Genomic DNA, 17,194 nt, shown 5'->3' with positions numbered 1-17,194 from the left:
ACAAGGGGCGTTGGGACTGTGCTATATCCTTTAAGTGCTCTTATCCTGTTGTGAACTTTGTGTGCGTCAGAATAGGAGTTCACTGAAGATAGGAATGATGACCAGCTTTCTCGCTTGGAGATGCGTCGAATACGCCTGCCATTTGCCTTTGCACGCTTAAAGGCTATTAGGTTTTCGGCTGTGGGGTATCGGCGTAGTTTCGACCATGCCCTGTTTTGAGTTTCACGAGCAGTCTTACATTCTGCATTCCACCAGGGTCTTCGTTTATTTGTGGCTTACTTGACGTCTGTGGAATGTATTTTTCTGCTGCCTCTATGATGTGCAGCGTGATTAAGCGTTGAGTTTCATCAACGCCTAAGTCAGTAACTGATGAACTGGACAATGATGAGTGTTCCCTGAACATCTTCCAGTTGGCTGCATTTTCTTTGAATTTTCTGGGATTCGACACATTTTCATTTCCGTTCCCAGTATATTTTATTAAGATCGGAAAATGGTCACTTCCGTATAGATTGTTAATGACAGTCCACTCTGTAGCTGCCAGGAACATTGAGGAGCCAATGGCTAGATCTATGGATGTGTAAGAGTTATAAGCTATATTGTAGTAAGTTGGCTGTTTCGTGTTTAGTAAGCATGATCACGAGGACAATAAGATTTTTTCGATTAGAACGCCTCGGGAGTCCGTTCTTGTACATCCCCATAATGAGTGGTGAGCATTAAAGTCTCCGACCAGCAACCAAGGTTCCGGAAGTTGATCAATCAATTTTTCAAAACTTTCGCTACTTAGCTTATAAGTTGGAGCAATATACAGGGAACATACGGTTGTTATTTTGCCATAAACTAAGCTTCTGATTGCCACTGCCTCTAAGTCTGTGTTGAGTGAGATGTTTCGAGAGGGGATTGATTTTTGTGTTACAATGGCAACGCCACCAGAGGAGTGAGAGCTGCCTTGCCTGTCGTTCCTGAATACATTATATTGCTTAAGGAAATTTGAGTCTGCTGGTTTTAAATGGGTTTCTTGCAGACAAAGTATGTTTGGTTGATAGTCCGCAAGAATTTCATATATATCATCTAAATTTTTAAAGAGTCCTCGGCAGTTCCAATAAATGAGGAGCGCCATAATTAAAAGTTATTTAAGGGACAAGTTTAAATTTAGGTTTGTAGGTCCTTGGGACCTGTTATTGGGACTTTTCCCTTTCTTTTTCGCTCCAGTGAGCTTTGCCGCCCAGGCAGCTGGGGTGAAGAAGTTGTGTCCATCGCATCTTCAGATGCGGTGGACGACTGTGCAGAAAGCACAGGATTGTCAGTTTTAGGCCTCGACTCATGGGTCGAGGCCTTTGGGCCGGCTGACCTGGGGGTCCGCGCAGCCAGCTTTGCGGGTGGTGGTGGAGTAGCGCTAGCTGACTCCACCGAGGGCGCAGGTGGCGCTGCCCTGGAAGAACTGTGTGCTTCCTGGGCAGGTGCCGACGACCGCTGTGATGCCGCGCCCTGCTGCGTCACAACGGAGTAGTGTGGCTTTTGAGGAAGAGAAAGCCGCTTTCGTGCCTCTCCGTAAGATATGTTTTCGGTGACTTTCAGTGTAATTATTTCTTTTTCTTTTTTCCAGTATGGGCATGAGCGTGAATAAGCTGGGTGGTTACCTTCACAGTTTGAGCAGAGAAGCAGCTGTTCTTCGCAGTTGTCTGTAGGGTGTTTGTGCGAGGCACACTTTGCACATGTGAGTTGGCCACGGCAACTCTGAGAGCCATGGCCATATTTCTGACATTTGAAGCAACGGCGTGGGTTAGGGATGTAGGGCCTCAGTTTTATCTTTGTGTAGCCTACTTCGACAGATTCTGGGAGAGTGCTTGCAGCAAAGGTGAGTACAATGTGCTTTGTTTCTATCTCTTTGTTATCTCGTCTGATCTTTATCCGGTAAACATCTGTGACATTTTGTTCCTTCAGGCCTTCAAGAAGTTCTTGTTCGCTCACGTACCTAAGGTCATCATCAGAGATGACTCCCCGGGCAGTGTTTAGTGATCGGTGCGGGCTAATCTTTACCGGTATTTCTCCAAATGATTCGACTGCACTTAGCTTCTGATACTGATGATTGTACATTAATTCTAGTAACAGGTCACCGTTTCCAAGTTTCTTTATCTTATAGCCCTGGCCAATGGCCTCAGTCAACGTTCGGGAAACAACAAATGGGGACACAAGTCGTGCAGTGATTTCCTCGTGGTCACTGTGGACCACGTGGAAACGAGGAAAGTTGTTTATGTTCTTTGAGAAGAACATGGTGGTCTCGGTGCGCCCCCTTTTAGAAGAAGGACGATCGGGGTTAAGGAGTTTAGATGCCATAAAAAATTGTATTGTTCGGCTGCAGTGCCAGCCACCCACTATGGAGCCCAACGAGGGGACGGGACAGAAATTGTCAATTCCTGCCCACGCCAGCTGTACACAGTAACTATAACCCAATATGGCGTAACTCAGGGTAGCTAGCCACACAAGGTTAACCCTCGCCGCCTGGAAGTAGGAAGAAATGAAGAAGGTAAGAGAGGACAGGACAGTTCTAAGAAAGAAAATAGGAAAGTGAAAGATGGAGGGGAGAACAGGAAAAGGCGACTGCCGATTTCCCCCGGGTGGGTCAGCCCGGAGGTGCCGTCTATGGGAAGCGTGGGCCAAAGTGGTGTGTTGCTTCCGCCGAGGGGCCTTAAAGGTCCAAACACTCGGCATCAGCTCAACCACCAGGATCCCCTTTTCCCCAGACACGACGATGCCACGCACGGCTAAGCGTGGGTGCTCGGGGTCCGTGGTGTCGCACAAAACACACAAACACCTGCTTTAACAGGTGCCCCCTGCGGGGTAAAATGGGCATCCTATTCGTGAGTCCGTCATTAGTACAAAGTCTATCTGGCTTGCACAAAACCTTCATAGGCGAATTAAATCAGGACGGAATAGAAAACGGTGAAGCAGAAACATATCACAGCCGCACTCGGACTGTCGTTGCATGTGTCCCGCTTACGCTCTCTGCGATCATATTGCGATTTCTTTGAACCTTTGTGAAGTCCGCGAACACACATTGCTGTCCCTATGACATTACCTCTAAAACGGGCGCTAATAAAGGTATTTAGGTCTCTCAAACGACAATAAACCGAGGCGAAAGGCCGCTCTGCTATGCATGAATCGTGGGAATGCACAGTCCACTCGGTACTGGCAACAATGGGCCGGCGCTATTAATCTGGTTAGACAGTATTTTCCTCCTCTCCTGCTTGGACTCGGTAAAACGGTCTATACAAAGATGCGACCGCGCTAATTTACAGAAAACAGCGAACATTGAAAATGTCTTAGGAAAATAAAAAAAAAAACTGTTCTAACATTGTTTAACCTTTTTCCACCTATTCTACACTACCTCAGCTTTCAAAAGCATTAAACCCAGCGGGTTGTTATATTATCATTGTCATCATCATCATTTGAACCAGCCGTTGTACGGTGCTTTTCGGCATTGTTTCCTCCGAAGAAAAATGGCGAGTCGGCCACTGCGTTCGGCGGCTCTGCGCAAGTGCACCTTCTGCAACGAGACCCCCTATGCAATATGTCGGCGTCGCGAAACGGCTCCTCAGGTAAGCCCTGCATGCGACCTTTCATCTCCGCCATTGTGCTATGCGCCCATCAGCGAATGCCGAGGAGCGGTTCGCGTGGATTCTGCAGACAGGATCAACGATATGAAATATGACGTCGTTACTGCCCAGGTTGCTGACGTGGCAAGGCACCAGGAGCCGGAGTCGCCAGCTGTTCCTGCTAACTATGTGGGAATCACAGCGGAAATCTACCAGAAGGTGGAAAATGTGCTGGCACCTCATCCAGTAAACGACGTGCTCGTCAAGATGTTTAACTTTCCCGTTACCCGTTCTGACTTCTCCACACTCAGGGAGAACGGGTGGTTGAACGACGTCGTCATTGAGTACTACATGAACGTGCTTGTCAAACGCACGGAAGATGGACCGCTGCGTGTATACGCATTAAGCACATAAGTTGTGTCGCAGGGGTTACGACGGCGTCGAGAGGTCGACGCGGCACCTGGAGTTGTTTAGTTTTGACATAGATTTAATCCCGATTCATGACGTGTTGGCTGTCATCCACTTCAAGGACTCTCGGCTTGGTTTTATAACAGCCTGCTTAATCGCCCAGTGACGACAGAGTGGATCGGGATGATCTCCGACTACCTAGAAAGAGAGCGTGAGCGCAGGCGCCAGCACAAGTTTGATTGGCAAGGTTGAGTCACCGTCGTAGAAGACAACATTCCGCAACAAGACAACACCAGTGACTGTGGCATGTTCGTATGCCAATACGCGGAATGCATATCTCGTGATGCGCCCTTTCAGTTCTTTGTGGGGAACATGCCGTACTTCCTTAACCGTGTGGCTTATGAAATTTTGCACTGCAAACTGTTTTAAAAACCTGTTCACATTAAGAATATTTCCATTGGAGGAGCTTTAATGGTGTTGTTTTTTGTGCAGGTACATATGTACCCAGTCGCAAAGTGATTTTAATTTAACTTCGTTCGTGCCTTCAACGAGGAACAAAAGCTTGATGTTCTGATTTTGGCAAGTTTTGAATTTGATGCTTCATAAGAACTATCAGAATGTGCATAACCGCAGGTCCTCCCTCTTGTTGTTTGCTGATCATTTTCAAAAAAGCACCACTTTGGAGTTTTATGGCAGTCTTAAATGGGCCTTCAGACACCCCATGTGCTTAGCTTGTTATATAGCTCACTTGCTAGATTGTGTTGCGATGAACAATGGGGCGAAATAACACACCTCCGCGCGAAGCGTACTGTAAACAATGCGCATTCGAAAGTTTACGTGCCTGCACTTTTTCTTGTGTGCAACGCTTCTACGTATTAACGTTCTTGCAAGGCTATTCGTCAGCTTCCTACAAGCATGTTGTGTTTGTTACAATATTAACTTTTAGTTAATAGAAACGAAATTCATAGAATGTGTAGCCTACGAGAATATTTTCTTTTGTAAAATAACTAAAGGAGCAAGTAGTTTTGGAACGTTAAATCCCTTAAGCCACCAAGCCACGCATATTCGGTCGTACCAAAGCATTTAACTTGTCTGCCTTTCCACGTGCCTTAAGCCTCTGGAATAAACTTCCTGACGACGTTACTAATATCAGTGATACTGCAGCGTTCAGAAAAATAATAACTGACATAATTGCCTAATACTTGGTCCACGCGCTTTTAGAAGCAATAACGTTTTGACGTATAAAACACACATTATTACCCTGTTGTTAGTTTCAGCTGATACTTGTGTTTTGTCCTATGTAGCCTTATTTTAAACTTTGTATAATTGTTTCTTTCCGTTTAGTGTTCGGTGTTCAATACTTCCAAGTAACCATAGTGTAATGTTTCCTTTCGTTTGTTGTGTTTGCTCTTACATTTTGTTCATGCGTATGCCCCACTCAAATAATACTCCTATGCACAAGGAGCCTGTGAGTTATTTGAATAAATAAATGAACAAGGCCAATGTAAAACCATGCCATGAACTATGCACACAGCTTGGGGGAAAATTATCCATGTGTAGATGTAAATTGGGAATGGAAATGTGCATTAACTGTCGCACTTCTTCGCGGACTCCTGGAAGTAGCAAGGTGGAATTCAAAGACGAACAAGAGGTGGCGTAGTGGCGGGTAGGGAATAAGTTCGACCACATTGGAAATTGTTAACGGGCACTAATATCGCAGAGTACATGACTGCATTTGCAATTCACCTTCATTGAAAAGCAACCAACGCGGTCGGGTTCGAACAGAGGTATACTCCAACTCACTATCGGAGGGTTAAACATTGCCACTGCGAGAGATGCTTTAACTTGCTCGTTACAACGAGGATTAAATAGCGATAAAGCAACGCCAAATTATTTTTATTTTGCACTTCGTCTTGCGCAGGCGCCCAGACGGCCTTCACCAGGTTCTCGAAGGATCGCCTGCCGCCGTGACAGCCGCGATTCTGGTGGCTTTAGTGCGCTTTGTTTCTTTATTTACCATGCAACAACGAAGTTCGCGTACGCATCGACAGGATTACGACACGTGTACCGCAATTACCAAGCACGCCAAGGCGACATATAGCGACAACGCGCGCTGCTAAGTATTATCCACCAGGCTCAACATAGTGCAGAATACGTATTTCAGGAGTGTACTGGGTGAAAGTCGCAGATACGAGCATCCTTGTCTAGCGGCTTTGGAAACTTCATCCGTCGCCTCAACCGCTGCCTGCTCTGGAGTGAAACTGCGGTCGAAGCTTGCGTTTTGTCTCGTGTAAGGTTTTTCCCTCCCTTTCTTTTCGTCTCATAGTAAGTTAGACAACATATTACTGGTACAAAATGCAGGCCCGCAATCGTCGGTCCCTCGGTCTCAAGCTTGTATTATGCGCTGATGGACCAGTAAAGTATAGTCAGATAAATTTACCGCATTCTACAAGCTCCACGCACAGGGTCACCGCAAAGGACCCAGAGTTCATGCGGTAAAATTTTTAAATGCGCGACAGTAAAGATGTATGGCACAAGTTAATGCGTAAGGTTACGCCCAAAGCTCTAAATGAGCGAAAGGAAATCAGATTGACCAATTGGTCAATCTGATTGTTCGTGCGGGATTGTTAAAACAGGCAACATTAAAAATGCAGGAAGCACAGAAGACGCGAAAGAAAATCAGTCCGGTGACAATGGGCGTTTTAGTGGTGATCATAAGAAATATACTCTCAGCTATGCCCCTCTGATCCCTACAGACCTTACTGCGCTGTTGTTGCAGCAGTTCCCGGTGTTCAACACGGTACAGTGCCACACTTATCGCGTCTCTTAATGTGCAGCGCTCATGAGACCAGCAGTGTTCCGCCTTCCTATAGTATTTCGTGTCAATATGCTAAAATTTAACATGCTTACATTGTGGTCTTCCTGTTGGCACCTTGTAATTATGGTTTCAGGACATATAGTGATAATGACACAGCAAAAAAGGAAAGGAGGGACCAATACAACTTTATTTGAGGCCACCACAAGAGCACTTGTTTCCTGGGTAGCAGCCATGCTTCCAAAGTACTCAGCTAATACATTTAACAGCATAATAAATGCTGGGCTAGTTGATACATATAACCTGTTTGCTTTGCGCTGTCTTGTAAGCGGTGTATTGTAATGGATGGGTAGCAGTATTCTTATAAAGATATGGATGTGGTAGTCACATGTAGAGTTGGCTCACATTTTACTTTACTTGCACAGTAATACTTGGGCACAGTGTTTCCAGGGGGTACTGCCTCTTAACAAAAAGATAATTCATGCTGTGTAAGAATGGCACAGTGCATCTAACTTCCTCGTGGGCGTACCTGCAGCCAATGAATTCCTTTACAGAAACAAAACGGGCTTCAGTCCTTTGACAGGTGATAAAGCACTTTACGTGGACGCTAATATCATGTACAGGGAAGCGGCTACTTCTCTTTGTATAAAGGCCGTGTTGATTTTGAGTCTGGTCCAGCTGCACTTGTCACCAGTCAAAACAATCCATTCTTAAATATTCTTCAAATTTTCGCACATGCCTTGCCTTTTTTATTTTGTCCCTACCTGGCTTGAGCTGTAGTAGAAAACAGTCTGACAGAAAACAGACAGAAAACTGTCTGACTATTGTATTGTATGGTAAAAAGCTCATTGCGTGCTAGACTATCTACACCATTTCTTTTCTCGTGTACCTGTTCCCATAAAACTGCTGTTTCATAAAGCTATTATAAGTACCCTTGCTATGCCTAGGAAACCATGCAGATAACTTCCTAGAATTCTTGAGTCAGTGTGAAATGGGGCTACTCATTTTTTGCTGCAAAACTACTCGTACCATGCAAGCGAAATCTGAAATTAAAGGCCTCAAGCTTCATTTACTTGTTTTGATTTGCCTGTGCTTTAGTCTAACATTGTTTAACTGAGCCCGTCACTCTAACTCTTTAATGAAGGACAGTTGTATCTTAAGGCAGCATATCCTCACCCTTCTCTAGACATCGTTTGATAGTGTGGCATTGTTTAGAGCTTGCGGTTACATAATTTTTTTATATCCACATCTTAAATAGAACCTTGTTTCAGAGGCCGAAACAATTTCTAGCTGTATAAACTCTTAGAAGCTATGAACAATTTTATCTGTTCCTCTGCCCATTTCAGTCATGCAGCCAGGCGCTGAAGTATTGAAAACAAATTATAAAAAAAAAACACTTAGCATAAGAGCTCGCATTAGGTTCCTGGTTTCAGCGGCTAAAATTTACAGATATAGTGGAAGAATGCATCTGAGTCAGGTGCTGCAATGCACTGAAAATATCCGTGTGGCTCAAATCAGTGCAAGGCCTTCCTCGTCACTAAACCTTATAGGTGATATGTAGCTTTGATGTCCAATATGACATTCCCAAGTCCTGCTGAAAGGCCAAATTGTGCCTGTGTTAAGCAATTGGCTCACCTTTTGAAGTACTTTCGCACACATCTGATATGTCATGTACTTGTGGAGTTGTGCTTGCAGTTACATCTCAGTGTGATAAGTTAGCAGACCTAGCAGACCGATTCTTGAAATTCTGGAGGAGCCTATGGACATAAACTAGGTGAAAGAGTCGACAATATTATCGTGGTTATTTTAGTTTCTCACATAATGTGTGCAGCAGAATACAGTTTCTTACTTACAAAACGTAGGCTTTGTTTTCAGCTGAAAGAATGCTGTAATATCATTTCCTAAATTATACCACCTTCACTTTCCAGTAGTCTTGCCCTTTCTAGGTATGTGCATGGGCGCTAATAGAAAATGAGGATTAGAGTGGTATCTGTTTACAGTCTTCAAGTTGAGAGGGGAGAACCTTGCACCTTTTTGTGGACAGAATTTCTCCACAAGTGGACCCAAAAAAGTTCCAACGTGAAGCATCCCGGCTGGGGCCTACGAAGAACACTCGGTCTAGCAAGGGTGAAAGACTAGAGGAGGCTATAGACCACACCGTGTTTACAAAAAAAGGGGGCGCTCGCGGCGTCGCAGACGACTGGGAGTGAAAAGTAGGCTTAGAGCCCATAGGAATACATGGAACCGAAATATTCCGAAGAAGATTTCGCATTTCACGGGGCACCTATGATGTCATTATTCAATACAGAGCAACCATGAACATTCTCAAACAGATCACGAAAGTATGAAATTTTATTGCCGAGGCGAAGTATTTTTAAAACACCGCGAAACGTATGGGGGTACGAGTTGGGAGGGCGACCCATAGAAACACATGTAAACACAACTTACCGCAACATTTTTCTCGTTTTTCAGAGCAGCAGAAGTGGTGGCCGGTCGTTAAACAATGGCGAGAGCTTTGAAGAAGTGTTTTACAAGGTATGCTGCGTCATTGCGGAGGCAATCTACGTTTGAAACCGCTCGTTGTCTAGAATCTGTTGGAAATGCATTGCGGTAACGCGGCCCATAGAAAACATATGTAAAGAAATATTCTCAAAGAAGCTGACTTTGCTGCTACGAACGCAGTCGTTTGTTAAGAGCTGATGGATTATTTTAAGGCCATGAATGCACGTATGCAACAAAAATGCGCGTCTGACACCTCTGTGAAGCATATTTATAAATAAATATGTGCGGCGCCTTTGCAGACGAACCCCCACGTCTACGAGGGAAGTCGCACATGGAGGAATGGAGTCGCGCAAGAAGCTTTTTTTTTTTTGTGATCGTCTTGTACAATTCTCCGACGTCATATTTCATGCAAGAAGTAAAAAATAAAAAGAAACATTCCAAGTGCTGGCGACGTGAAGGAGCCGCGTAAGCCAGTAATGATGCCGTCGAGACATCGAGGGACGATGTCGTCCCGTTCTGAAAACATCGACCGTGGCTAAGTGGCGCGGTAAGTATTAAAATGAGCCCATATGTATTTGCGATGGTGATACATGCATGCCGTAATAAGAAAACATTTTGAGGCTTTATAAACCGACGTCCGTGCAGGCATGGTCTGCGCCGTACGGAAGGAAAAAAGAAAGACGAGGAGACCGCAGAGAAAGCGCAGAACGATGTACGAGAGCCACAGCGATACCCCGGGGAAAAAGCAAATAAACGCTGAAATGTGTGGCACCGTAAACTGCGGGTTTGCACCTGAAAGTAATTACACAAGAGTACACATCTGCATCACAACTTTATCAAACTTACCGTCTGCAGATATATCCATGAGATGATCGATCACCATACCGTAGACACGCGCACTGCACAAATCACTCCTCTGCACTCCAGCCGAAAACGGGCCGCGATCGTTGACTTCTGAATGTCATAAAACCGCAAAAACACTCGCGAACACGTAGCTTATGATGCGTCAACGGGACTTCCATGGGCCGCGCAGCACTCAAATGAGCGACGAGGGCAGCGACGGTGTAGCAGGTGAAAGCAAATCCGCTCCAGATGCATCCAAAATTCAAAACTAGAAGTGCGTAGCACGTACAGAACTGCTATGACACATATGTATCGCTAGTACGGTTCCTGTCTGGGCTGTCAGGTGCCATTGCGGGTTCGAAGGACGTACCGCACACCATTTCATGCTAACCGTAACGACCGTTATGACACAACTTTTTTCAACCGAACGTACCTCCTGCTGCTCATTGGTCGAGCCGCTTTAGCCAACTCGCCCCTTGCGGCCGGAAAAAAAGACAAAAAAAAAAACTTAGAAAAAGTTCAATTTCAGCGTTCTTGAAGCAGTATGTTCCCTAAAGCGATCAATTGCTGTGTTCACCCATGTACGTGTTAAAGCGAATCGTATTTGCTGACCGGAAACAATGCGGGAGTGAAAACGAAACTGAGATGGAGTAGACGACGCGGTTCACGCGCACCAGATATGCCGATACGCTGCCGCATGGTGTAAATTAGCTTGATAATACTGCCGCTCAAGCTATAGATCCTAGGCAAAATTACATTTAAAAAGCAGTTGTCAAACGCCACACGATAATATGGACCAAACGAGAATCGCCCATTGCTGTAGACGACGGCGCAGCTGGCGATACCCAACACGCCCGCCTCCAGCTCCGGACCGCCTGCTAGCGACGGCGCCGTGGTGCATGGTCGTCTGCAACTGTGTGCGGTCAGTTTACTGTGCTGTGTTCGCAGTCCCGAAAATCGTCAGACTTGCAGTACTTGCAAGGGAACGTAGTGTTCGATGCCGGAGTGCGTGAAAGGCTTATCAGAAGCGGATAAACAGCGCTATAGTGAAAAGCTGTGCATTGACGGCGTTGTGCACCCGGACCCATTTGATTTGCCGGAAACAAGTTGGAAAGTCCTCCGAACTGACGCGGGCGCTGTGCCACCATTGGGCATGACAAAAATTGCAGTGTATTTAATTTTTTCTCCGAGTCACTTCACTGCAGAGACCGTCCAAGCATACAAGTCCCTAGAGCCATACAATTATTTTAAATCAGGTGGGTGCACGCAAGGTCATTTAAGGGCATGCATGCTTTTCATGTTGAAAATCAAACTAGCGCACTTCAAAACAAGGACACAGAGAGAGAACGACAACACAGCGCTGACTTCAACAGCGTTGACTTCAACAGTTGAAGTCAGCGCTGTGTTGTCGTCTCTCTCTGTGTCCTTGTTTTGAAGTGCGCTAGTTTGATTTTCAACATGAATTACCAACTAGCCCGTTCTTCCACCCTTGCAAGTTGCATGCTTTTCGCCAGATTGTGAAAAATATTTCTTCTCTGAAGGCCTTGTTCGGGACTGCAAAATATGGAAGTCATCCAGCAGCAATGTCCATATCATATGCGCGAAAATTCTTCCATCAAACAGCCCACTGGAATCCCGCACTGCGCACTGTGTAGCATGACGGGCCAGGTGCGAACCAACCACTGCAGATGCAAAGCTGGGTACCTGCATTTACAGTCAACGTTGCACAATAATAAGAAACCGTCGTTTAATGCAGTATTCAGTATCGGACTGGGTGTACACTTGCATGAGAGATAAGTCTTGCCATATTCTTTCTGTTCTGCTCCTGCTCACTTGCACAAGAAATGCAGAAAACGTAAACATGCATCCATTGTTTGCCGTAGGTTCAAGTTTAAAACAATTGAAGGATGCAGTGACACGTATATCCCTCATATGGCAGAAATTGCATACGTAAAATATATGGATGGAGCGATTTGAAATTTCAGCAGCTCTCGTATCATGAAAAATATCAACCAGAAAGCTCAAAATAGGTTACAATTGTGAGTGAAATTTGAAGACACGTAGCACGCACTACTTGGTCGGCTTGGAAGAAAGGAACTTTTGAATCTTGCATGCCTCATTCTTATTTACGCCCGAAAAATTGCCTCAAGCTTGTGACATGCCAAAAGGCAATCGGTTTCAACCATGGCTTCCGAGCACTGCTTCAACATTATTTGTTTGACGACTGAAAGCACTGTTATCCAAGCATAGAAATGCCTGAAGCATAGTAATTATTTTCACCTTATGTGGCATATCAGTCAGTGAAATTTCAGGGTAGCCGGACAGTGTAGGAGCAAATAAATAAAGTCATTCAGCAAAAATAGCAGGAATAATGGTAACACCTAATTGTACAGTATAGTGAACTGTTGCGAGCAAAGCTGCTTTGTTGAATAATTGCTACAACGTATTTTCGTTAGTGAAGGTTCAAAAAAGCACATATATTTCACGTGTGACGATCGTACATTGACGCCATGCAATACACCTCAATCATCAAAGGTCTAATGGACACATGAGCAGCGCAAGAACAAAATAAATTAAGTGATACATTCATATTCGCACTTTTTGCCTGGTAATGCATAGCCAAAGAGTACAAAATTGTCAAAATTTATGGAAAAATATGGAGGTGAAGGATTTAACTTCGAAAAGGATCAGTGGTTCTGCCAGGAGAAATATGTGAAATTTTAGCACTTCCAAACGTGAATTGCTCACAATGACATGTGTACTACTGCAATGCATTTCAGATTGACAGAAGTCTGCAATCACGTAGCTGTTCTGCTGTATGCCGTGGAATATACAGTGCGGATGGCAGCTGAAAAAGGTGCATGCACATCAAATCCCTGTGCGTGGTCCTCAATGGTTTCAAAGCTGGTGAAGTGTTTTCAAATGTTGCAATGGGGACAGGAAGACTCATAGTAGTGTATTGTCAAACATGCAGGTGCAAATGGTCCCTGTTGACAGCATTAGCTTCAGCAAGCCAGGCAAAGAGAAGCGTCTGTTGCCTAAGGAACCGGACAGCATAAGCGAGACATTTCATGAAACAGACAGGGCTATGCTTGAACGCCTTAAAGAAGTCAAGCCAGAAGCTGTAATCTTTAAATATATGCCAAAACGGGATCTTGAGGAGACAGACTCAGCATCGGAAGATGAAGAATGTAGGTATGTTACCAGTGCACAAATATTATTTTCATTTCTAAAGCAACACGGTTCTTAAAGCACATTGTAGAAAAACATACCTACAAACATTGTCCAGAGTGAGGTGAAATATTTATTACAAAGATGAATATGAAGGGTTCATATATAAGTATGTGCTGGTTATTATAGTTATGTTCAATGGCTGAAAGATCAGGTCGCACAAAATTGTGAACAGATTGAAGTCTGCGATCCATTTGACACAAACTTGCGTGGTCGGGAATTTTAGTCGTGGGAAGCTTCGATGACCAATCATAATCATTTATTACATAGACACTCCAACCCCACTACAGGGGTACCTTTGCCATGAGAAAATAGTGAACCTCGGCTGTATAGGTTTCATAATATAATTTCATGTATGATTTATAAGTCATATTGTTTTGTTTATTGTGAAAAAGGGTGCCGCAGCAGAGCCTATAAGCACCTTTATTTTAAGCAACTGGTAAGCACTTCAAGCAATTTATGCAGTTATAACTGGCACTAAACATAATGAAAAATAAGTATTATTATTGGAGGTGATAGAGGGAGAGCCCAAGGTAAGACATTTAAGAGAAAAAGAATTTTTATTTCAGTCATTAATTCACTTCATTTTTCAGCTGTGCAACAGCGCATATACTTCCTCCCCTTTAGCAATAACAGCGAGACCTTCATTATTGCATTTCTTTCCTGATAATACATAGCCAAAGAGTACAAAACTTTAAAAAGATGAGGATGGAAATTCACGTCAAGAAATTAACCTCGAATATAATCAGTGGCTCTACCAGGAGAAATATGCGCAGAATTTTTAGCACTTCCAAAAATGAATTGCTCACATTGACATGTGTACCTCTGCAATGCATTTCAGACTGACAGAATTGTGCAGTCACGTAGCTTCTCTGCTATGCTGTGCAGATAGTTGATCACAGCACCACTTCCTGAGAGTTTCAAATATTATTTTTAAACCATGTAAAGCCGACAACAGGTCCCGCATTCATACGGCAGGTGCGTTCAGTTATGAGCTTGCAGCAGAGCAGCACAACCCAACATGATATTGCGTTTAATTTCGTTACAGTTTTTCCCGAGGCTACCTACCTGTTTTGAAACGGCTGCTTACGTGCAAAACATGAGGAAATGGTCAAATTATCACAGAATGAAGCTTGGTACGGTTGAGGAGATTCAGGTTGACCGAGCAACAAAATTAATAATTAATATATCTCTTTGCCCACTGCACGATGGAAAAAAGGGCAGCAGTCAGCTCAACGACAGGCAGTCTTATGTTTTCTATTAAAACAATTGCTAATTATGTGCTGCAAAGATACATTATTTTTTGGTATTTCTGGCTATTTCATCACGACACACGTGCATTTATTATGTCGCTGTCATGCACAAAAGGGCCACCTCTATAATGCTTTTGCCTCACAGCAGCAGCTTACTTTGGGAAGGAAATGTAGCTATTGAAACAAACAGAAACGCCCCATGCCATACGCATGAGATTTCATATCATTTCCTTCAAAGTGCATGTTTTCTGCACGTATAGGAAATCTCAAAATATGATCTTCGTATCGTCGCATGCTGTGCTGTCATGGGCATATTCAACCGAGGAAATAAAGCGCATTTTGGTGTAGAAAAGGCATTGAGTGGGTGCAATGCTGCTCAGTGCTCAATATAGTTTTTTTTTTAATCTGTATGCGGCTGAATTTCGCCTTAAACAATCTGTACATTATGCAGACATTGCAAGAGAACGGCTTCAACAAAGGATTATCTTCTAGAGGACCTGTTTGTGCCCCTGTGTCAGATACAAAAAGTTGAAAGAGCAACAAGGCAACAAAGCAACACTTCTATGTGATTTGAAGCCCGCTTTGGCAGAATCACTGCTTCTCTCGTTCACAGGGTGAGAATTCAAGAAATGTATTGTGGCTTGCATGCCATGCATATATTGAGAGTGAAGCGTAACAATTCTACTTTTGTTGTTGAGTGATTTTGCAAAGCATGCACCTCAGAAATGCAGAAAAAGCAATAGATGCTTACCACAAAACTGAAACAAGAATAAATATAGTTAGTATACATCCTAAATATTTTGTAAAATTCTATCTGGTTAAGCTTGAGCATTCTGTAGAGAACGGAGGAAGCCTAAAAGCGGTAAAGAAGAAATTGGGCATAGGCAAAAACCAGATGTATGCGATAAGGGACAAGGCGGGCAACGTCATCATGAATATGGATAAGATAGTCAAAGTAGCCGAGGAGTTCTGTACAGAACTCTACAGTAGCCAAAGTTATCAGGACCATAATGAGATTAGCGGTAGGGAAAAACAGTCAGACGTTCCACCAGTTACGAAGGACGAGGTCAAGAAAGCATTAGAAACTATGAAAAGGGGGAAATCATCTGGACAGGATCAGATAACTACAGATTTGCTAAAGGACGGGGGATATCGTGCTAGAAAAACTGGCCACCTTGTATACGCAGTGCCTGGTGTCATCGACGGTACCGGAACCATGGAAGAATGCAAACATCATCCTCATTCATAAGAAAGGGGACACTAAGGACCTTAAAAATTACAGATCAATCAGCTTACTGTCTGTTACGTATAAGGTATTTACAAAAGTAATCGCTAATAGAATCAGGACAACCTTAGACTTCAATCAAGCAAAGGATCAAGCAGGTTTTCGGAAACGGTACTCTACTATCGATCATATCAATACCATCAATCAGGTGATAGAAAAATGCGAATATAACCAGCCCTTATACATAGCATTCATTGATTACGAAAAAGCATTTCACTCAGTTGAAACCTTGGCGGTGATGCAGGCATTGCGAAATCAGGGGGTAGACGAGCCTGTACGTGAAAGCGCTGGAAGATATATATAGTGGCTGCACAGCAACCATAGTTCTGCATAAAGAAAGCAACAAAATTTCCTTAAAGACAGGTGGTAGGCAAGGAGACACAATCTCCCCAGTACCATTCACAGCGTGCTCAGAGGAAGTATTCAGAGACTTGGAATGGGAGCAGTTAGGGATAAGGGTAGATGGAGAATACTTCAGTAATCTACGATTTGCTGATGACATTGCCTTGCTAAGCAACTCGGGGGATGAACTGCAAATAATGATTGATGACCTAGACAGGAAAAGTAAAAAAGGTAGGCTTGAAAATCAATATGAAGAAGACTAAGGTAATGTTCAACAGCCTCGGGAACGGACAGCAGTTTACATTAGGTAGCGAAGTACTGGAAGTAGTAGGCAAATATGTCTGCTTAGGACAGGTAGTAACCGCAGATCCGGACCATGAAAAGGAAATAACAAGAAGAATAAGATTGGGATGGACCGCATTTGGCAAGCACTCGCAGATTATGACTAGCAGCTTAGCGGTATCGCTAAAGAGGAAAGTATATAACAGTTGCATCGTACCTGTACTCACCTATGGCGCTGAAACGTGGAGGCTAACCAAGAGAGTTCTACTTAAGTTGAGGACAACCCAGAGGGCTATGGAACGAAAACTGGTAGGGGTAACATTAAGAGATAGAAAGCGTGCAGAGTGGGTCAGAGAGATAACTCAAGTTACCAACATTCTAGTGGAAATTAAGAAGAAGAAATGGACATGGGCAGGACATGTAGTGCGAAGAGAGGATAACCGATGATCGCCTAGGGTAACAAACTCGATTCCAAGGGAAGGAAAGCATAGCAGGGGGCGGCAGAAAGTTAGGTGGCCGGATGAGATTAAGAAGCTCACAGGGATCAAGTGGATGCAGCTAGCACAGAACCGGGTTAAGTGGAGAAATATGGGAGAGGCCTTCGCCCTGCAGTGGGTATAGTCAGGCGGATGATGATGAA

At 44.0% G+C, this 17,194-nt stretch overlaps 1 protein-coding gene across 1 annotated transcript; it reads left to right on the top strand.

The window, feature by feature from the left end:
• Positions 1-3,497: 3,497 nt before the first annotated feature.
• LOC146200813 (sentrin-specific protease 1-like) lies at positions 3,498-4,430 on the top strand. Its single transcript, XM_084592437.1, has 2 exons — positions 3,498-3,999; positions 4,267-4,430. The coding sequence occupies exons 1-2, from the start codon at positions 3,498-3,500 to the stop codon at positions 4,428-4,430; spliced, it is 666 nt and encodes a 221-aa protein (XP_084448563.1).
• The last annotated feature ends 12,764 nt before the right edge of the window (positions 4,431-17,194 follow it).

The sequence above is a fragment of the Amblyomma maculatum genome, chromosome 2 (genome assembly GCF_055883805.1).
Source record: "Amblyomma maculatum isolate TAMU_Amacu chromosome 2, ASM5588380v1, whole genome shotgun sequence".
Classification (NCBI taxonomy): domain Eukaryota; kingdom Metazoa; phylum Arthropoda; class Arachnida; order Ixodida; family Ixodidae; genus Amblyomma; species Amblyomma maculatum.
This window is presented reverse-complemented; position numbering and strand designations above follow the sequence as displayed.